Source organism: Ranitomeya imitator, chromosome 4, assembly GCF_032444005.1.
Source record: "Ranitomeya imitator isolate aRanImi1 chromosome 4, aRanImi1.pri, whole genome shotgun sequence".
Classification (NCBI taxonomy): domain Eukaryota; kingdom Metazoa; phylum Chordata; class Amphibia; order Anura; family Dendrobatidae; genus Ranitomeya; species Ranitomeya imitator.
In genome coordinates this window covers 674865962-674889462 of record NC_091285.1, presented here as the reverse complement: position 1 = coordinate 674889462, position 23501 = coordinate 674865962, and the positions used below count along the sequence as shown (strand labels likewise).

General features: G+C 45.7%; 1 protein-coding gene across 1 annotated transcript; it reads right to left on the bottom strand.

Annotated features, from left to right (window-relative positions):
* Nucleotides 1-1624: 1624 nt before the first annotated feature.
* Nucleotides 1625-20365, bottom strand: LOC138677293 (C-X-C motif chemokine 16-like). The gene is made up of 5 exons (XM_069767325.1): nt 20176-20365; nt 8305-8443; nt 6477-6556; nt 6023-6268; nt 1625-5856 (listed from the first exon to the last, which is right to left on the bottom strand). Exons 1-5 carry the CDS (start codon nt 20234-20236, stop codon nt 5561-5563), a joined length of 822 nt encoding a protein of 273 aa, XP_069623426.1. The 5' UTR covers nt 20237-20365; the 3' UTR covers nt 1625-5560.
* Between the last annotated feature and the right edge of the window lie 3136 nt (nt 20366-23501).

Here is a 23501-nt window from a genome sequence, read left to right as displayed (position 1 = left end):
TTAGTAAGGATATTCACACCGTGGGATCGATCACAATAGCTGCCACTAAGAATATTTTGATTAGTTGAAAGTCGGACTTCAAATCAAAAGTGATATTTAGACCACCAGGATACATATAACCAGAGATGCGGGACAATATGAAATTATATTTAAGTTCCTCAAAGATGAGGTCAAGTATAATTTGGTGTAGACAGGTGTCATTGTAAGAAATTCAGACCACTGGACCACCAGGGATCAGGAAACTTCACCTGAAATATTCAAACTACTAGACAACCCGGGGTTGGAAAACATTACCAAGAATTTTTCAGACCACTGGACCACCAGGGGTCAGGAAGCATCACCTTGAATATTCAGACTTCTAGACAACCAGTGATCAGGAAACGCATCCCGAAATATTCAGACCACTGGACCACCAGGATTCAGGAAACATCCTCAGAACTCTTTACCACTAAGTGTTTAGGAAACATGACTGTGAATATTTTCCAATTACTGGAGCACCAGAGATCACATCATATATATTCTAGGGCATTTAGACCACCAGGGATCAGAAACAATCACCAGAAATATTCACCGACTACCGGACCACTAGAGACCGAGAAACATCACAAAAAGTGATCTTAAAGTAATGGAGATTAGTAAATATCACCAGGAATATTCTCAGACCACTGGACCACCAGGGATAAGCAGGTATCACCATGAACATTTGACAACCACTGGGGCCGACTTGGATCAGAAAACATCCCTTTGGGACTCGTTTTGTTTTACTTAACTGCATTTATTTGTGGCTAGAACAAATTTTTTCAATTGTGTTTCATTCAAAATGTTGCATGGTTTGCCTCCTACGGTCTCAGTGTTGAACTGTCTATTCCTTGCTTTAAAATGAGTTAACTGAGAATCTGTCAGTGAGCCCGCTATATCAGCCCAACCAGCAGTTTTCTAACTCTTATGTGTCTTTTTCTGAGCTCTTCCCAGCTGATTTATAACCACAGGTCACATCAGTGTGCAGGAAAACAAAAAGCATGGAAAAATCAAAGGGTGCAAAAACTTGTGACCCATGACGTATACGTAAGTCATAGGTCTTGTCCCGGCATGGGTGCCCTTGTCACATGATCGCGGGGCGCCGCTGGGTTGGCATCACAGCCAGAGGTCTGCAGAAGGCCGGCATTCATATTTGGCATCGCCGCGTTCAGAATCGCCTGATCTATCAATATAAAAAAAAAAAGAAGTAACCCGATCGGAAAATTGGCGTAACGAGAAAAAAAATCAAAATGCCAGAATTACGTTTTTTTTGTGTTGGTCACCACAACGTTGCAATAACAGGCGATCAAAAGAATATTCAGACCTCTAGACCACCAGGGATCATAAAACATTGAGGATATTCAGAATACTAAGTGATGGAACTATACGATGAAGCCCTTATACTTGGTGGCACGATCCCCCACCACCATCATCCCATTATACTGCAGTGAAGCCCGTCCAGAATATTGTGAGTCGCATTTTTTTTTTTAATCCACAATTCCACATCCTGTTTTTTTTCCTTTGTGGGTCCATCTTCCCTTTTTCGTTACGTCAATGGTCTCCAATCTGTGGCTTTACGGCTATTGTGAAACTACAACTCCCAGCATTGAAAATTAGAAGTTTAAATTTTAATGTAAAAAAAAGAAAAAAACAACAACAAATGACATTAGCAAAGTTTCCCATGAATCGCATTTCCTTCTTAAAACAGAAGATATGTACAATGGGTCATAGATTCCTTTCCTGCTCCCAGACCCAACATGGTTCAGCCCCTTCCTCCACCATGAATGTCTCTGTGCGGGGTCATCATAAGTAGATTACACAGCCTCAGAACCCTGACAACGTAAGAACAAGTGGAAAAAAAAATCCAATGTCTTAAAAGTCATTATTTACATTTTCTGATGTATTACAAAATCCCAAAAAGGAGGAAAAAATATATATATAAAAAAATGAAAACCATCAGCAAGTAGGTAAACTGTTGTGAAGGAGTCATTTTTCATGATCCGGTAAATGGATATGAGTCCACAATGATGAAAGCTCAGATGCTTTGAATTGTGGGGCCACGATGATAATCAAGATTAATTATCAGGTTAATAATCGTTATTATTACAGGTTATTATTACAGGTTATTAGTAATCTGGTTAATAATCAGGACCATAGGGACCCAGTAATTTTTCATTTTTTTGTACTTTTGTTTTTCCCTCTCTAAACTTTTCTTTCCTGTTTTCCTTTTTTTTTTGAGTTTTTATACCGTTTATTTTACCATTTAACGCCCTGAAAAAAAAATCCAAATATGAAAAAAATGTACCTAGTAGCCTGATTCTGCAGGTCAGAGCGATTTACGGCGATACCTAATTTTTTTTTTTTTTTTATTTTTTTTATGGTTAAAAAAAAAAAAAAAGCAATTTATTTTGCGTTTACCGTAAGGGTTAAATAATTTTATATTTTGATAGATTAGACATTAATGGCAATACAAGATTTATTATTTTATTGCCGTTTGGAAAAGGGGAAGAATAAAAAAATTTTTAATATTCAATTGTTTTTTATTTTTCTAATTTTTCAGTCTTAGTAGGGGGATTCCATATAGTACACCAGTATTGCAGTATATGAGGCCCTTTGTATAGACTTCACGGGAGTACCAAGATGGCAGCCATGGGGGTCTCCGGTATGCCCCCACTTGCCAATATAACCATTGTGGCCTATGGGCACCGGAACAAAAGGACCACAAGATTTCACCACTTTAAATGCCTGTTTAAACAGCAGTGATCAGCTCTAGCTCCGGTCGCTGCTGCTGGAGACCGATGCCAGCAGTATCACACAGCCGATGCTCGCCCAGTATGGAGCAGGATCCGCTCCTGAGCCCGCTCCGTACACCTGCATGATACGATAATACATTATGGAAGAAAATGGGATGGGGTAAAGGGACAGAAACCAGACACGGGCAGGTCACCACTAGGAGCACAAAGTACTAATTTGCCCATTACAAACCCCCCCCCCCCCCCCCCAAAAAAAAAAAAAAAAAAACAGATCCACCAACACCAACTTGATGATGGTTTTCATGTAGAAAAATCTCAAACAGTGCAGGAGATGAAATATAAAATAAGTTAAAACAGTTAAAAAAAGTAATTGTGAGATATCAAAGTCCCGTATCTAATAATTACTGACCACGGTAGTCGGAGGTCCACTTTAACGATTAAAAAAAAAATAAAAAAGCTGATCCTATAATTTTTGCAGCCGTCCGCGCTCAGATGATCATAAAGTGACGTTCGTCGGCTGAAAATCCATTCAGAAACTGAGAAGTTCATTCTTTTTTTTCAAGAAGTGACAGTTTCGTTCTGACAGCGACTACAATGTCATCATCATGACCCAAGACCAGTCCTAAGAGACCAAATATCCCCACGATAGGAGATGGACAGTCCGTGACATGGTCCAATGTTCAACTGCTTCATGTCCACATTGAAATGTTGGAAACCATCACAAACTTCTCATGGGTCATTCTATGGCCTGGACTTGTCCATATCTCTGCCAAGGTGACCATCCAAGCTCCTCAGTACTGTAGGGGACACCTTGGACTTTATGGCCTCAAGGTAGAACTTTTATTCTTCTAGACTTAAACCTGAGGTCAAAACTTGGCATAGTATCATCCATGACCAAGCCCTTAACTCCTATATTATTGGACAATCGGCCATTTTCTTTGGGCAATCTCTAAAAGCTCCAGTTAAGAAGTCTTCTACTGTCACGAAATGGGTGGTAGACACCAAATCAACGATGCATTGGGGGTTTACACATCTTTCTACCTGGAAGTAGGAAGTTCTAAAATGTTAATTTGTCTGAAAGGGTACAGAATTGGGGTCTATGAAGCTTACCGGCAAGGAAAAACTGTGCAGCTTTTGGTTTTCTTGAGATCGTGCTGAGAGTTCTGGCTGTGGTAGAGGCAGAGAGAGAGCTGCTTCCATGGGTGTCTGGATGAAGAGCTGATCATGTGGCTGATGTAGAAACCTCACTAACCATAAAAATTTTGTTTTACAACCCCTCCTAAGATTCCTATGAATAAAGTTGAAAATAACTGACCAGACGTCATTGTGCTCGGGTTTGGTTTTGGTTAGGTCTTGTAGACATTTCCCACCATGATATAGACAGGGAGAGCTGCTTCACCGGGTGTCTGGACTCAAGAGCTCTTCATATAGCTTCTGTAGAAACCTTGCATTGCAAAATGCTTGTCATGGTTTTGTGTCTACAACTCCTCATCCCTGACCCGTCCTATGAATGCAGCTACAGATTGTTGGCTGGAAGAACTCGAGCTCACGTTTGGTTTACTTAAAAAATGTGCTGAGACTTGCTGCTATGGTAGGGGGAAAGAGCATAGCTTCATTGAGTATCTAGACAGCGTTATTCATGTGGCCTTATGGTGTTGGGCAAGATTTTATTTCCACATCCCCTCCTAACTGACCCATGAATAGAGTTGCAAATGAAAGGCCAGAAGAAATTGAGCTCAAGTTTGGTTTACTGAGACTTCCTACTGTGGTAGAGGCTGTGAGAGCTTATATATTGAATATCTGGACTATTGTATCAACGTCAAAGTGCTGGTAAGATTTGGTGTCTACTGCTCCTCTTTTTTCCCAGCCCTGTCTTCCCTATGAATAGAGTTATAATTGATTGGTTGGAGGTAATGAAGAGCTCAAGTTCGGTTTGCTGAGATTTCCTGCTAAGGTAGAGGCTGAAAGAGCTTCTATATGGAATATCTGGATGGCTTCAAAGTCCTGGTCAAGACTAGTTGTCTACCACCCCTCTTATTTGTTCCATTCTTATCCTATGAATAGAGTCGCAATTGACGGGCCGGAATCAATTAGTGCTCAAGTTTTGTTTGCTGAGACTTCCTGCTGTAGGAGAGGCAGTAAGACCTTGTTCACTGAACATCCGGACTGCTGTAGAAGCCTCAGAGTGCTGGTCAAGATTTGGTGTCCATCATCCTTCCTAACTTTCATGTGAATAGAATTGGAATCGATTGGCCGGAAGTAATGGAGTTCAAGTTTTGTTTGCTGAGACTTCCTTCTGTGGTAGAGGCAGAAAGTGCTTCATTGATTATTTACACTGCTATGGAAACCTCAACAAGTCAAGTTTTGTTGTCAATCATCCTTCACAACTACCTTTTTGAAATGAGGTGTAATTGACTGCCCAAGAGAAATGGAGCTCAAGGTTTGTTTGCTGAGAATCCCTCCTGTGGTAGAGGCAGAAAGAGCTTCTTCACTGAATATCTGGACTGCTGTAGAACCCTCAAAGTGCTGGACAAGATTCTGTGTCCACAACTCCTCCTAATTGACCCCAAAGATAAAGTTGCACTCGATTAGCTGAAAATAATGAAGCTCAAGTTTCGTTTGCTGAGACTTCCTTCTGTGGTAGAGGCAGAAACTGCTTCTTTAATTGAATATCTGGATTGCTGTAGAAATCTCACAGTTCTGGTCAAGGTTGCCAAGTTCCCTTAGAAAAAAAAAAACTGCAAAAACCACAAACGTAAGCAACTTTGAAAAAGACAAAGTCAGCGCATTCAGTTCTGGACCTCATAAGCAATATTGTCTTGTAGACCGCTCTTCTCTTCTAGGACACATGACGTCGGAATGATTTCACCTCCTGGTTCCTGCTCTTCTACGAGTGGTTGTTGGTACACCATGTTTATATCGGTGTTGTATGTGGTTGTACATTTGGTAACCTTCCTCTTCCGGCAAACAAAGTATGTCACGATGGCTGTCATCGCCAAGACTATCAATATCAATAAGATAATGGCTGTCATCATTTGTTTCTTTTTGCTCTTCTCGTCTTCTTTTTCTGCTGATTGTTTAATACCTGTGAGGGAAGAGGATGAAATATGAACATGGAGCATTGGATTTAGACAAAGATAAAAAAATAATATTGGCCCAGTTTTGAGAAACCTGAAGAAGCACCACCTATCAACCCTCAGGGAGACAATACTTTTCCCTCACTCCACCCCCTATCATTGTCCACTCCGTACCATGTTGTGAGTCATTATTCTGACCCAAGTCTTGTGCTGCGGTGGTGGCACCCATGATGGTCTCTAAGGTTTTCTGCAAGGTACTGGGATTTTTATTAGCAGATTCTGAAGACATCTCTGTTCCTCCTTTCCAAGTCTGTGTAGACTGTCCTGGAAACAGAGCTATTTTGGCTGTAGATGTGGTTGAGGGCAACTTCTCGTTTGAGCCTTTGGGAGTTTCTGGCTGGTTTAGACAAGGTTGTCTACCTGCAAAGAGGACAACAAGATCATTAGAAGAGACCAAACATTTATCGATCTATGATCACACAACTGAAAAAGTAATAATGTTCTAGATTGACAAGTAATTATATTCGTGGAGGTGATAGAACTTCCTCAGAGACGATCGGTGCCCATCAGTGATGATTTGCTCCTCTACATCCATAGTCTTATTGCTGGAGCAGATGGAGAAACTCACCCTGATTAATGCACCCCTTGACTTTTTCCACCCATGATTCTCCTTTTTCTCCACAGAAGATTCCTCTCGGTAGCACAAATCTGAAATGTGAGAAAAATAGACAAGAAAGTATTAAGAAGACAGAGAGAGCAAAGAAAGAGGCACAGACTGTAGGTGTCCCCTGTTCACCGGCAGAATACAGTTGTGTGATAAAGTGTTTTCCCCTTCCTGATTTCCTATTCTTTTGCATGTTTGTCGCACTGTTTCAGATCACCAAATGTAAATATTAGACAAAGAAACAGAAGTAATCACAAAATGCAGTTTATAATTGAAGGTCTTTATTATAAAGAGAAAAAGAGATCCAAACCTGTAGGGTCCTGCGTCAAAAATTGTTTGCCCCCTAAACCTAATAACTGCCACCCTTAGTAGCAACAACTGCAATTAAGCATTTGCAATAACTGGCAATGAGTCTTTTACAACGCTCTGGAGGAATTTTGACCACTCATCTTTGCAGAATTGTCATAATACAGCCACATTGGAGGGTTTCCGAGCATGAACTGCCTTTTTAAAGGTCATGTCCCAGCATCTCAAATCGGATTTAGGACTTTGACTAGGCCACTCCAAAGTCTTAATTTTGTTTTTCTTAAGCCATTCAGAGGTGGACTTGCTGGTGTGTTTTGGATCATTGTCCTGTTGCATAACCCAAGTGCACTTGAGGTTGAGGTCACAAACAGATGGCCGGACATTCTTCTTCAGGATTCTTTGGCAGACAGCAGAATTCATGGTTCCATTTACCACAGCAAGTCGTCCAGGTCCTAAAGCAGCAAAATAGTCCCAGACCATCACACTACCACCACCATATTTTACTGTTGGTATGATGTTCATTTCTGAGATGCTGTTACTTCTACACCAGATATAAGACTTTTGTCTTGTGAGTCCACAAAGTATTCTCCCAAAAGTCTTGGGGACCATCAAGATGTTTTCTGGAAAAATAGAGATGAGACTTTATGTGGTTATTGCTCAAAAGTGGTTTTCGTCTTGGACTCTGCCATGCAGGCCATTTTTGTCCAGTCTCTTTCTTATGGCGGATTCATGAACGCTGACCTTAACCAAAGCAAGTGAGGCATTCAGTTCTTTGGATGTTGCTGTGGGGTCTTTTGTGACCTCTTGGAGGAGTAGATGCTGCGCTCTTGGGGTTATTTTTATTGGCCGGCCACTCCTGGGAAGGTTTGGACTGTTTCATGTATTCACCATTTGTGGATACTGGCTCTCACTGTGGTTTCCTGGAGTCCCAAAGCTTGAGAAATGGCTTTATAACTTTTTCCAGACTGATAGATCTCAATTACTTTGTTTCTCATTTGTTCCATAAATTCTTTGGATCGCGGCATGATGTCTAGCTTTTGAGGATCTTTTGGTCTACATCACTTTGTCATGCAGGTTCTATTTAAGCGATTTCTTGATTGAGAACTGATGTGGCAGTAATCAGGCCTGGGCGTGGCTAGAGAATTTGAACTCAGATTCAAAACGATGTGATAAACTAGTTAATTTATGTTTTAAGAGGAAGGGGGCAATCACTTTTTCACACCGGGCCCTGTAGGTTTGGATTTCTTTTCCCCTGTATAATAAAGACCTTTATTTAAAAATTGCAGTTTGTGGTTACTTGTGTCATCTTTTCTAATATTTAAAATCGGTTTGGTGATCTGAAACATTTAAGTGTGACAAACATGCAAAATAGGAAATCAGGAAGGTGGCAAACACTTTTTCACACAACTGTATATAGGATGAGCCATCACATCGGAGGATTTCTACCTGAGGATGGAGCCTCTGTATACATAGACATCTGTCTTACCTGACAATATTGTGAGGACATTCTTCATATTTGGCATTTTGAACCAGAGTTTGGTAAAATTGATCATCCATATTTGCATCCTTGAGTAATCTTCCACAGTCCTGACAATATTTCCAGTTATTGCCTCCTTGTGAGGCACCTGAGAAGAGATGAGAGACAGTCAGTCAGAATGATGCAGTCAATCCGAGCGTCCTGCTCTCTACTATCTCCCCAGTTACAGATCAGCCATAAAGTCCTGATTTTGGGCCACAAGTCCTATTTTGATTTTCACCCGTTGGACCGTTAAGGTCCAAGAACCAGTCAAGGTCCACTTGTAGGACAGGAAATTATCCATCAATAGCTTATAAGAGGTGGTGACACACTGTCAAAATGTTACAGGACTGACTGCACCAGTAAGACTGGGAAGGTGTGAACTGGTAGGACTGGCAAAGTGAGTGATGGCAGGACTGTGTACTAGTAGGACTTTTGTATTCTACCTGCTCACCCAAGACTGTGAACCAGTGTGCACCAGTAGTAATACAGTCCCAGCGTTACCTGTAGGACCATGGACACACTTGACCAAGTTTGGGCCTTTTGCGATAATGGAAAACGGTGTGATAAATGTGGTCACTTTTTGTAACATCGCCCCCTCGTGTTAGGGAATGTTTGCCGTTCTCCATCTGTCGCTCTTACGGATGATTTAAGGCGCGGTGTCGGTGCACACATTCCTCCACATGTTAAAACATTGCAGAGTCCAGACCTTAAATTTTCCCCTTGGTATGGTTAATGATTAACCCATCGCTCCACCAGTTAAATGATAACAATAAGTCCCTGCAGAATTCTCTATGAGTCACGGAAATTCCCAAAGAGACAATAATAATCGGACACACGCCTTCACAAACAAAATCGTACATTTTTAAAAGGCACTTTCCACTTTTTTCATAATTAGTTGGGGGGGTCTGTAAATTTGGCCAATCCACCCATATTTTATCCCATCTCCCCCTGAATATTTGTAAAGAGGACCAGTCTGTAGGATATTTCACCCCTAGGTTGGAGCATTTTTTTTTTAGTTTAGCTATGGTGGTCTCCAAGAAAGTCAACAGGTTGCGAAAATGAATGAACCCTACAAAAAGGAACAAGTAGGGTGAGATTACATAGAGTACATGTCCCTCTCTGGAGGACCTGTCCTACGATGGAGTATAAAGACGGCTTATTGATGTGAATGGACAGAGTGCAATGCTTCATTTCTCCTGTGGAGGCGCTGCAGGGAAATTGAACACTTACTGCTAGTGTTACTTACAGATTGCAGCTGCTCGCTTGACGTCTCAGAACGGAAAACACTTTCTGATCAACTTATTGTCATGGGACTGGTCTAAAAAGTAGGGTTTGTAGATGTTGCCGATGGTTCCGAGTCCCAGTTGTGCACAGCTGCCTGATGTCGTAAGTCCAGGAGCAGATGTCTCATGTAACATCTCAGGGTGTAAACACAGAGGAAGCTTCCGGATTATGAATGGCGCCATCCTTCATTCTTAACCCCATGTCTTGTAGGACAACTGTAAATCCATAGTTGGATCACATTCCGGATCTCAACTATGAGCGGATGTCGTCCATCTCTGAATCTCCCAATGGCCACAAGACTTCTCAGCTGGAATCTTTCATGAGCCGAGTAGAAAGAGACCCCCACAAGGGTTGTTTTCGGAAAGTAGAGAAAGTCCACACGAGATGGGGTAGACACACTGACTCGGGAGGATCGTGATTGAAATCAGACCCGGCTACCCAATGATCTGCCATAGTGTAAACTGTTACCCATCTGTCCTGGCTCCAGGGCCGGACCATGCACCTGCCTTCACCAGTGTCCAGCTCCCTTTGTCATTGCACACGTCAGGTTACCAATTTAACCCAGAATGTTCCTCAGATGTTACTTTCCTAGGCCTCTTAAGGTAGTTGGTCATCCTCGCTGATACCTAGCCGCTGGACTAATCTATTCCAAGTTCCATTCAACAATCAGAGCTGTGCTGTTCCAAGGTTCTATCAGCACACTTGTTTGTGCTGTAACAAGGGGCATGTCTGCATCCCTAGCTCTTCTTTTCCAAGGTGCTATCCGCACACTTAGCTCTGCTGTAACAAGGTTCCCATTTTCATACCCAACTCTGCTCTTCCACGGTTATGTTCACACACTTAGCTCTGCTGTAACAAAATGTCTCTCTGCATATCCAACTCTGCTCTTCCAAGGTGCTGTCCACGAACTTAGCTTTGCTGTAAAGTTGCCTATATGTATACCAGGCCCTGCAGTTCCAATGTGCTCTCTGCTCCCCTGTGGAGCTGCTGTACTAAGGTGCCTATTTGCATACCAAGCTCTGCTGTTCCAATGTGCTCTCTGCTTCCCTCTAGAGCTGCTGTACTAAGGTGCCTATTTGCATACCCAGCTCTGCTGTTCCAATGTGCTCTCTGCTCCCCTCTGGAGCTGCCGTACTAAGGTGCCTATTTGCATACCCAGCTCTGCTGTTCCAATGTGCTCTGCTCCCCTGTGAAGCTGCTGTACTAAGGTGCCTATCTGCATACCCAGCTTTGCTGTTCCAATCTGCTGTCTGTACACCACTCGGTTATACTGTAAACGATTGCTTGCCTGCTTCACTTTCTCTTCTTTTACAAGGTACCAGATCACATACTTGGCTCTGCTGTTCCAGTGTGCTGTCTGCATTTTCAGCTCTGCAGAATTAAGGAGCCTGTCTGCATACATGGCTCTGCTGTTCCACGGTTCTATTTACAGACTCAGATCTGCTGTATGAAGGTGCCTGTCTGCATATCCAGCTCTGCTGTTCCAAGCTGCCATCTGCACACTCGGTTCTGCTGTAACAAAGTGCCTGTCTGCAATCCATTCTCTGCTGTTACAAGTGCAGATCACATACTCGGCTCAACTGCATCAAAGTGACATCCTGCATTTCCAGCTTCACTATTCCACTCTGCCATATGTGCAGACCTGAGAATTCAGCTCTGCTGTTCCATATGCTGCTTGGGTTATCCTGCTCTGTTGAATCTCACCACACCAAAGACTCTGATCCACCTAGTGACCCAGAACACCAACCAGATGTAAGGCTTTCATTATCTAGCCCCTCAATCGTATCCGCCTTGTAAAGCATGAGATGATGGCGGTATTCCTCTTGGCTAATCAGGACACGTTCTTTATTCCCCTGGCGCCCATATACCCACAGAGAATGTCAGTTATTAGACCAACATTGACGTCCCACTTACTCTATGATGGTTCTACATAAGACCTTACCCTGATGAGGCCTAATAAGTCAGGAACAGATATCTTCAAAATTCAAGAAATCAATGACTCTTTAAAGGGGTCTTCTAAAATGTCATAGCAAACTGGTGGGATTCTAGATGTTGAGAGCGAGACAGAAACCTTATCTGTGGCTGTTTAACATTCTCTATATATGTATCAACTATGGTAGGTCTCAGTGTCCAACAAACTGCCCTCAACAGGGCCACCAGAAGGCCTCAAAAGATGCCATTACTGCCCTCAACTGTGCCACCAGAGGGCCTCAAAAGATGCCATTACTGCCCTCAACACTGCCATCAGAGGGCCTCAAAGGTGTCATTACTGCCCTCAACACTGCCAACAGAGGGCCTCAATGTCATTACTGCCCTCAACACTGCCAACAGAGGGCCTCAAAGGTGTCATTACTGCCCTCAACACTGCCAACAGAGGGCCTCAAAAGATGCCATTACTGCCCTCAACACTGCCACCAGAGGGCCTCAAAGGTGTCATTACTGCCCTCAACACTGCCAACAGAGGGCCTCAAAAGATGTCATTACTGCCCTCAACACTGCCACCAGAGGGCCTCAAAGGTGTCATTACTGCCCTCAACACTGCCAACAGAGGGCCTCAAAGGTGTCATTACTGCCCTCAACACTGCCACCAGAAGGCCTCAAAAGATGCCATTACTGCCCTCAACACTGCCACCAGAGGGCCTCAAAAGATGTCATTACTGCCCTCAACACTGCCACCAGAGGGCCTCAAAGGTGTCATTACTGCCCTCAACACTGCCAACAGAGGGCCTCAAAGGTGTCATTACTGCCCTCAACACTGCCAACAGAGGGCCTCAATGCCATTACTGCCCTCAACACTGCCAACAGAGGGCCTCAAAAGATGCCATTACTGCCCTCAACACTGCCAACAGAGGGCCTCAAAAGATGTCATTACTGCCCTCAACACTGCCAACAGAGGGCCTCAATGCCATTACTGCCCTCAACACTGCCAACAGAGGGCCTCAATGCCATTACTGCCCTCAACACTGCCACCAGAGGGCCTCAATGCCATTACTGCCCTCAACACTGCCAACAGAGGGCCTCAAAAGATGCCATTACTGCCCTCAACACTGCCAACAGAGGGCCTCAAAAGATGCCATTACTGCCCTCAACACTGCCAACAGAGGGCCTCAAAAGATGTCATTACTGCCCTCAACACTGCCAACAGAGGGCCTCAATGCCATTACTGCCCTCAACACTGCCAACAGAGGGCCTCAATGCCATTACTGCCCTCAACACTGCCAACAGAGGGCCTCAAAAGATGCCATTACTGCCCTCAACACTGCCAACAGAGGGCCTCAAAGGTGTCATTACTGCCCTCAACACTGCCAACAGAGGGCCTCAATGCCATTACTGCCCTCAACACTGCCAACAGAGGGCCTCAATGCCATTACTGCCCTCAACACTGCCAACAGAGGGCCTCAAAAGATGCCATTACTGCCCTCAACACTGCCAACAGAGGGCCTCAAAAGAGGTCATTACTGCCCTCAACTGTGTCTTTAATAAAGTAAATATGGCACCCTGTAAGGGCTCATCAGAGGTCTCTAGTACTGTCAATCGCGTACCATCAACAGTGTCATCAGAGAGACCCGAATATTGTCTACAGTGTAAACTCCACAGTGACACCAGGGAGCCATTATGAAGCCCTCAGCAGTAGCACCAGATTACCCTCCACTCTCCCAAAAGAGTTTTTCCTCATCGCCCTGACAGCGCCCCCATAGACCCGGCAGTGATATGACAGCGTCCCCATAGCCCCGGCAGTGATATGACAGCGCCCCCATAGTCCCAGCAGTGATATGACGGCGCCCCCATAGCCCCGGCAGTGATATGACGGCGCCCCCATAGTACTAGCAGTGATATGACGGCGCCCCCATAGCCCCGGCAGTGATATGACGGCGCCCCCATAGTCCCAGCAGTGATATGACGGCGCCCCCATAGTACTAGCAGTGATATGACGGCGCCCCCATAGCCCCGGCAGTGATATGACGGCGCCCCCATAGCCCCGGCAGTGATATGACGGCGCCCCCATAGCCCCGGCAGTGATATGACGGCGCCCCCATAGCCCCGGCAGTGATATGACGGCGCCCCCATAGTCCCGGCAGTGACATGACGGCGCCCCCATAGCCCCGGCAGTGATATGAAGGTGCCCTCATAATCCCGACAGTGATATGACGGCGCCCCCATAGCCCCGGCAGTGATATGACAGCGCCCCCATAGTCCCAGCAGTGATATGACGGCGCCCCCATAGCCCCGGCAGTGATATGACGGCGCCCCCATAGTACTAGCAGTGATATGACGGCGCCCCCATAGCCCCGGCAGTGATATGACGGCGCCCCCATAGTCCCAGCAGTGATATGACGGCGCCCCCATAGTACTAGCAGTGATATGACGGCGCCCCCATAGCCCCGGCAGTGATATGACGGCGCCCCCATAGCCCCGGCAGTGATATGAAGGCGCCCTCATAATCCCGACAGTGATATGACGGCGCCCCCATAGCCCCGGCAGTGATATGACAGCGCCCCCATAGTACCAGCAGTGATATGAAGGCGCCCCCATAGTACTAGCAGTGATATGACGGCGCCCCCATAGTCCTAGCAGTGATATGACGGCGCCCCCATAGTACCAGCAGTGATATGACGGCGCCCCCATAGTACTAGCAGTGATATGACGGCGCCCCCATAGCCCCGGCAGTGATATGACGGCGCCTCCATAGTACCAGCAGTGATATGACGGCGCCCCCATAGCCCCGGCAGTGATATGACGGCGCCCCCATAGTCCCGGCAGTGATATGAAGACGCCCCCATAGTCCCAGCAGTGATATGAAGACGCCCCCATAGTACCACCCGAGATCCCCCATCCCCGGACCCTCACAGGACGCTGTCAGGAGCTTTCTGTTTTCGCTCCTGGATCACATCACAGTCAATGTTTTGTGGAAAATCATAAACTCCGGATATAAAACATCATTTTCTTTTCTATGTTCCGAGCAGAAGAAGCCCCCGGAGATTATTAACCCCTCACCGGACTGAAATCCGCGCCAGACATCTGCTCCTGGATCAGTCTCCGCTCACACTCAGGCTATTATTACTACAGAGACAGGCTCTTCCCTATGACAACACTTCCTGTCCTGAATTCTCACATTTCCACAGACACTTCCAATGGCCGCTATTGCAGGCATTCTGTGAGCTCTGATGGGGATGCCGAGTATGGCTGTATGGGCTCATATTCATCTGCGAGGAAAACGGGCGAGTGCAGTCAGATATCTGCGCTCTGACCAATGTTATTCTCGGAGTCCTGGCTCAACTGAGATTTTATTTCTCATCTGAAATTGGACTGAAAAAAATAGTGAAGTGATTGTCCTCGTCAATGCAAGTCAATGGGTGCAAGAAAAAAAAAACGTGTGGCACTTGCACCATGCGGATGTCTCTGTTTTTTATGCACCGGTGTCCTTTGAAAAGCGGCAATTCATGTGCCGCATACAGTAAGATCACACTGACAGGTTAGAATAGAATAGATGTATACACATAGGATAGATATAAAGATGTCAGTCACATATATAATTAGTGCAGTGCAGCTTACTGAAGAAATTATTGTCTAAAAAAACATTTTTTTAACCAGCAGAGGGAAAGCCGATGGCTGGGGGCTGATGTTTATAGCCTAGGAAGGGGTAATATTCATGGAGCTTCCCAGGCTATTAATATGAGCTCACACCTGTATACTTAGCCTTTAATGGGGGACCCCCATAAAAAAACTTTACCTATAAGTAATTACCAGCAAAGGCTAGGTATAATAATAATAACCGAGATTAGGGCCCTTCCCAGACTAAACATCAGCTCTCAGCTGCCCCAGAAAAGGTGCATCTCTAAGATGCGCCAATTCTGGCACTTGGCCTCGTTCTTCCCACTGCCCTGTAGCGGTGGCAAGTGGGGTGATAGTTGGGGGGGTTGATGTCACCTTTGTATTGTCAGGTGACATCAATCCCCGAGGTTATAACTTTTCCCATGGTGCTCGCGCTGACGTTAGTGAATCGAATTCCCGGGGCCTATGTGTAGATGACAGAGGAATTGCTCTATGGAAAAGCTCATATTCACTGCAATCGGATCACATGAAAATGATATGACACTTGTCCCACTTTTCAGGACTGAAAAACGGTGGAGGGTACGAGCCCTAATCTGGAAATACCTGCTGGGTCAGTGTGGGACCGCACAGGGCGACGTCTGGCCATTCCGGTGGCGGCGGGTAGAGCGGGTTACACCGGCCGCCATGGAGACACATTCCTCACATTGTGAGGTAACGGCAGACACTGCCCAGACATGAACCTTCGCCTCACACACAGATCTTATCTGCTGGATGCCTCATCTCCACGCGGTGCCCACAGCACCATGACGGTGTTTATCAGCAACAGGGGCCCATAATAGTCTCACTTTCTGATAAATCCCAAAATGAAGCAGTCAGAAATGCCCCTCACATTGGGGGCGCTGTTGTGTTACCGTCTATGGGAATTATTCCACGGAGAAGAGGTGAGAAGTGGTACTGCAAGTGAGGAAAAAAGCCAAAACCCTCCTATATGATCAGTAGGGGGTGCCTGAGGTAATAAGACCCCCCCAGTGTCTGGGATAATAGCTCTATACCGTCATCAAGTTTTTCTACAGACAAAGCTGCTCTCCCTCTAACTGCAGAAAGTATCCTATTCACACAGGCGTTCATTATCGGACCCTCCGACTGCAGGTGTCCCCCATATAATAAGCAGATCTGTCCTGATCTCATGTCACAGAGGGTCCGACGTCCGATTAACAAGAAAGCCGCAAATCGCCACAAATGTCAGGAATAACAGGGAAAATACAGAACAGTCATCAAAACTGTGAGAACCCACCAATCACATCTCACCTCCTCTCCCTCCTGTACAGTGACTGATAACACCTCTATATACAGTAGATGACACAGGATCCACCATTCACAATAGGTGATATCACAGCTCACCTCCTCCTCCTGTACAATGACTGATAACACCTCTATATACAGTAGATAACACAGGATCCACCATTCACAATAGGTGATATCACAGCTCACCTCCTCCCCCTGTACAATGACTGATAACACCTCTATATACAGTAGATAACACAGGATCCACCATTCACAATAGGTGAGGTCACAGCTCACCTCCTCCCCCTGTACAATGACTGATAACACCTCTAAATACAGTAGATAACAAAGGATCCATCATTCACAATAGGTGATGTCACAGCTCACCTCCTCCTCCTGTACAATGACTGAAAACACCTCTATATGCAGTAGATAACACAGGATCCACAATTCACAATAGGTGATGTCACAGCTCACCTCCTCCTCCTGTACAATGACTGATAACATCTCTAAATACAGTAGATAACAGGATCCACCATTCACAATAGGTGATATCACAGCTCACCTCCTCCTCCTGTACAATGACTGAAAACACCTCTATATACAGTAGATAACAAAGATCCATCATGCACAATAGGTGATGTCACAGCTCACCTCCTCCTCCTGTACAATGACTGAAAACACCTCTATATGCAGTAGATAACAGGATCCACCATTCACAATAGGTGATATCACAGCTCACCTCCTCCTCCTGTACAATGACTGAAAACACCTCTATATACAGTAGATAACAGGATCCACCATTCACAATATGTGATGTCACAGCTCACCTCCTCCTCCTGTACAATGACTGCTAACACCTCTATATACAGTAGATAACAGGATCCACCATTCACAATAGGTGATGTCACAGCTCACCTCCTCCTCCTGTACAATGACTGATAACATCTCTATATACAGTAGATAACACAGGATCCACCATTCACAATAGGTGATATCACAGCTCACCTCCTCCTCCTGTACAATGACTGAAACCACCTCTATATACAGTAGATAACAAAGATCCATCATTCACAATAGGTGATGTCACAGCTCACCTCCTCCTCCTGTACAATGACTGAAAACACCTCTATATGCAGTAGATAACAAAGATCCATCATTCACAATAGGTGATGTCACAGCTCACCTCCTCCTCCTGTACAATGACTGAAACCACCTCTATATACAGTAGATAACAAAGATCCATCATTCACAATAGGTGATGTCACAGCTCACCTCCTCCTCCTGTACAATGACTGATAACACCTCTATATACAGTAGATAACACAGGATCCCCATTCACAATAGGTGATATCACAGCTCACCTCCTCCTCCTGTACAATGACTGAAAACACCTCTATATACAGTAGATAACACAGGATCCACCATTCACTATAGATGATGTCACAGCTCACCTCCTCCTCCTGTATAATCACTGATCACCCATTTCCAGGCTATTGTCGGTGATCAGGCCGTGTGTGGAATGTTTTGCCCTGTGTGAAATCTATGAATAAGTGGAATAAACACTGGCACAACCAATGAGAAGAGCCGGAGCAGCAGCATCATCAGTTGTCGGGAGAAAGCGCAGCAGACGGGTCACCAGCGCCAAGTGCCAGCTCCTCGGCTCTTGGAGAGGTGGAGAATCCCGCTCCTGTGCCGGCTCCGCACCATCACTGTACCCGGCTGACCAGACATATGCTGAGCAGGGAAGGAGCAGCACAGAGGATTTCAGGAGAGGAGCGGCTGCCAGCTGTGCTGGATGATGTGGGAGAAATAACATTGATCGTTGACGGACAGCTGCCATAATAATACAGCACAGGGGGCCGGGGACACAACGCCCCCCATAATAATACAGCACAGGGGGCCGGGGACACAACGCCCCCCATAATAATACAGCACAGGGGGCCGGGGACACAACGCCCCCCATAATAATACAGCACAGGGGGCCGGGGACACAACGCCCCCCATAATAATACAGCACAGGGGGCCGGGGACACAACGCCCCCCATAATAATACAGCACAGGGGGCCGGGGACACAACGCCCCCCATAATAATACAGCACAGGGGAGCGGGGACACAATGCCCCCCATAATAATACAGCACAGGGGAGCGGGGACACAACGCCCCCCATAATAATACAGCACAGGGGGCCGGGGACACAACGCCCCCCATAATAATACAGCACAGGGGGCCGGGGACACAACGCCCCCCATAATAATACAGCACAGGGGAGCGGGGACACAACGCCCCCCATAATAATACAGCACAGGGGAGCGGGGACACAATGCCCCCCATAATAATACAGCACAGGGGGCCGGGGACACAATGCCCCCCATAATAATACAGCACAGGGGAGCGGGGACACAATGCCCCCCATAATAATACAGCACAGGGGAGCGGGGACACAATGCCCCCCATAATAATACAGCACAGGGGAGCGGGGACACAATGCCCCCCATAATAATACAGCACAGGGGGCCGGGGACACAATGCCCCCCATAATAATACAGCGCAGGGGAGAGGGGACACAATGCCCCCCATAATAATACAGCACAGGGGAGCGGGGACACAACGCCCCCCATAATAATACAGCACAGGGGAGCGGGGACACAATGCCCCCCATAATAATACAGCACAGGGGAGCGGGGACACAATGCCCCCCATAATAATACAGCACAGGGGAGCGGGGACACAACGCCCCCCATAATAATACAGCACAGGGGGCCGGGGACACAACGCCCCCCATAATAATACAGCACAGGGGGCCGGGGACACAACGCCCCCCATAATAATACAGCACAGGGGAGCGGGGACACAATGCCCCTATAATAATACAGCACAGGGGAGCGGGGACACAATGCCCCCCATAATAATACAGCACAGGGGAGCGGGGACACAATGCCCCCCATAATAATACAGCACAGGGGAGCGGGACACAATGCCCCCCATAATAATACAGCACAGGGGAGCGGGGACACAATGCCCCCCATAATAATACAGCACAGGGGAGCGGGGACACAATGCCCCCCATAATAATACAGCACAGGGGAGCGGGGACACAATGCCCCCCATAATAATACAGCACAGGGGAGCGGGGACACAATGCCCCCCATAATAATACAGCACAGGGGAGCGGGGACACAATGCCCCCCATAATAATACAGCACAGGGGAGCGGGGACACAACGCCCCCCATAATAATACAGCACAGGGGAGCGGGGACACAACGCCCCCCATAATAATACAGCACAGGGGAGCGGGGACACAATGCCCCCCATAATAATACAGCACAGGGGAGCGGGGACACAATGCCCCCCATAATAATACAGCACAGGGGAGCGGGGACACAACGCCCCCCATAATAATACAGCACAGGGGAGCGGGGACACAACGCCCCCCATAATAATACAGCACAGGGGAGCGGGGACACAACGCCCCCCATAATAATACAGCACAGGGGAGAGGGGACACAACGCCCCCCATAATAATACAGCACAGGGGGCCGGGGACACAACGCCCCCCATAATAATACAGCACAGGGGAGCGGGGACACAACGCCCCCCATAATAATACAGCACAGGGGAGCGGGGACACAACGCCCCCCATAATAATACAGCACAGGGGAGCGGGGATACAGCTGTGTGTGTCAGGTGGAGCAGATACAGGTGCGGCACATACCTGGCTGCGGGATCAGCTCCAAAATGAGGAAGAGGAAGAGAAGATTCCCCGGATTCCACATGTCGGGGGGACCTGTAGTTGTCGGGACGTGTCCGGCGGAGGGGGCCTGTGGATGCGGCTCCTGGTGACGGTCCGGAGCGGAGCGCAGACGTCTCCCCGGGTCCCTCACTCCTTCAGTGTCCCGGGTCTGTCCTCCTGCTCTCTCCTCCTGCTCTCTCCTCCTCCTCTCTCCTCCTTCCTCCTCCTCCTCCCTCCTCTTCTCTCCAGTTTCACTTTCCTTTCGCTCCGGATTTTCCCGGTGATGACTGAGATTCCGTCACTGGTGATTCCCCGTGATTACAGCCCTGAGTCATCTGCTTTTCCCTTCAAATTCCTGATATTTTCTTCTCCACAGCTGAGGGTTTGTTCCAATATCTTGTGTCTGGGCTGTGAGTCGCTTTCTGCGCGCTGATACATTGCAGCAAACCTTCAGAACTGGGTCGGGCCCCAGCAATGACCTGGAGATCTGGGTCGGGGATGTTACTGTCCAGAGGGGTTATGAAAACACACCAAAATGCAACAATAAAAAATAAAAAAAAAACACATGAAAAGTGGTAAAAAAAAAAACCACACCAAGCAAAAACACAAAAAAGCATGAATGCAACAAAAAATGCACCAGAAAAAGTTAAAATGCAACAAAAAAGCAGTAACAATGCAACAAAAAGGCATAAACTGAACGAAAATAATCCACCAAAAAGGCAAAAATAAAAACCAAAAAAGAAAAAAAAACAGCAAAACACATCAAGCAGAAAGACAACAAAAAAGCATACTTGGAGAAATAAAGGCAACAATAAAAAATAAAAACACAACAATGCTTTTTTCTTGTATTTTTGTTTTGTGTGTTTTTGCTACTTTTCAGGTGCTTTTTTTCTTTTTATTGCTACATTTTTTCTTTTTTTTGGTGCATTATTTTCGTTCAATTCATGCTTTTTTGGTGCATTTTTACCGCTTTTTTGTTTTTTTTTGGTACTTTTTTTGTTCCACTCATGCTTTTTTTCTTGCGTTTTTTCTTGTTGCTTTTTTCCTACTTTTCAGGTGCGTTTTTTTCTTTTTATTGTTGCATTTTTGCTTTTTTTGGTGCAATTTTTTTGTTCTATTTATGCTTGATTGGTGTGTTTTTGCTTGCTGCTTTTTTGTTGCAGTTTTGCCTTTTTTTGTTGTAGTTTTTGCTTATTTTGGTGTTTTTTTTAAATTCCATTTATGTTTTTTGGTGTGTTTTTGCTTGGTGCTGTTTTGCTGGATTTTTGTTTTTTGTTGCATTTTAACATTTTTTTCGCGTTTTTGCTTTTTTTTGTTGTATTATTTGCTTTTTTGTGTATTTTTGCAGCTTTTTATTGTGCAGATTTGATGTGTCATCCTCCTCATCCACATCGGGGGTTTCCATATTTGTATCCAGTCTGATAGGACGAGGCTGAAGTTGGTTTCTTATTCGTTCAGTTTCTTATTCGGACCTGAAGTTGGTTTCTTATTCGTCAGTTTCTTATTTGGCAATTTTTTCTTTTCTGTTTTTTATAGGTTTAACAACAAAAAATAATCATCACAATAATAAAACACAATGCAGCGAGGAGTCCTGATGTGACTTCGCTTAAAAACGGCTACAAAAACAATAAAACTGTCACAAAAATGGGCATCAAAGTGGGCACCAAAAAGCGCTGAATAAAGGGTTAAATGCCTTTGGGCCACTGATCTCACACTGCAGACATATAGAACAGGGAGCCCCAAATCAAAACCTGTTATTTCCAGCCTGGCCCAAATGGGTTCTGGGCATCAGAACTGGCATCAAAGAGGGCAGACAGTCAATTTTGGCCATTTGAATGAGTAACTGATGTTTTTAAGGGGTTAAATGCCTTTGGGCCACTGATCTGACACTTCAAATACACAGACAGTGATGCCCTGCATCAAACTCAGGTCCCTCCAGCCTGGCCCAAATGGGTTCTGGGCACCAGAACTGGCATCAAAGTGGGCAAACAGCCCATTTTCACAGATTTAAATAAGTAACTGATGTTTTTAAGGGGTTAAATGCCTTTGGGCCACTGATACAACACTTAAAATACACAGAAAGTGATGCCCTGCATCAAACCATCAAACCAAGGTTCTTCCAGCCTGGCCCAAATGGGTTCTGGGCATCAGCACTCGCATCAAATTTTCGCAGATTTGAATAAGTAACTGATGTTTTTAAGGGGTTAAATGCCTTTGGGCCACTGATACGACACTTAAAATATACAGAAAGTGATGCCCTGCATCAAACCTAGGTCCCATCAGCCTGGCCCAAATGGGTTATGGGCACCAGAACTGGCATCAAAGTGGGCAAACAGCCCATTTTCACAGATTTGAATAAGTAACTGATGTTTTTAAGGGGTTAAATGCCATTGGGCAATTGATACCACAGTGCATACATATAGAACTGGGAGACCAACATCAAAAACAGTTCTCTTCAGCCTGGCCTAAATGGGTTCTGGGCACCAGAACTGGCATCAAAGTTGGCAAACAGCCCATTTTTGCAGATTTGAATAAGTAACTGATGTTTTTAAGGGGTTAAATGCCTTTGGGCTGCTGATACGACACTTAAAATACACAGACAATGATGCCCTGCATCAAACCCAGGTCCCTTCAGCCTGGCCCAAATGGGTTCTGGGCACCAGAACTGGCATCAATATAGGCAAACAGCCCATTTTCACAGATTTGAATAAGTAACTGATGTTTTTAAGGGGTTAAATGCCTTTGGGCCACTGATACCACAGTGCAAACATATAAAACAGGGGGGCCCACATCAAAAACAGGTCTCTTCAGCCTGGCCCAAATGGGTTCTAGGCATCAGAACTAGCATCAAAGTGGGCAAACGGCCCTTTTTGCACAGATTTGAATAACTAACTGATGTTTTGAAGGGGTTAAATGCCTTTGAGCCACTGATACCACAGTGCATAGGTCAGGAAATAGGAAGAAGTCCTGATTACTTCAATTACACATACAGAGCTCTGAGCTGCAATTTCCTCTGCCTGCCAGCACAAGGCTGGAATTCTAAGCCACTCTTTCTCCCTCCCCCCTCTATACGGCCGTAATGTAAGACGAGCCTGCCAGCTTCATTGAAGAATTTATATGGCCCTGTGCTGCTGTCACGATAATGCCAAAAAATGTCATATTGTGAATGTAGTTTCAGAAGGACATGGCGAACTACACACACACACTCACAATGCAGCTGCGATTCCTTGCTCTCCTGCCCCCCCCCCTCCCCCCCTACCCGTGGGTTTGATGCAGGGCATCAATATCTGTGTATTTTAAGTGTCTGA

Excerpts from the sequence above, each read along its gene's own strand:
- LOC138677293 (XM_069767325.1), bottom strand. The coding sequence starts at position 20,236 with ATGTGGAATCCGGGGAATCTTCTCTTCCTCTTCCTCATTTTGGAGCTG. Across the intron at positions 8,444-20,175 it reads GGAGCTGATCCCGCAGCCAG|GTGCCTCACAAGGAGGCAAT; the intron begins GTATGTGCCGCA and ends ATCTCTTCTCAG. Across the intron at positions 6,269-6,476 it reads CAAGGGGTGCATTAATCAGG|GTAGACAACCTTGTCTAAAC; the intron begins GTGAGTTTCTCC and ends TCCTCTTTGCAG.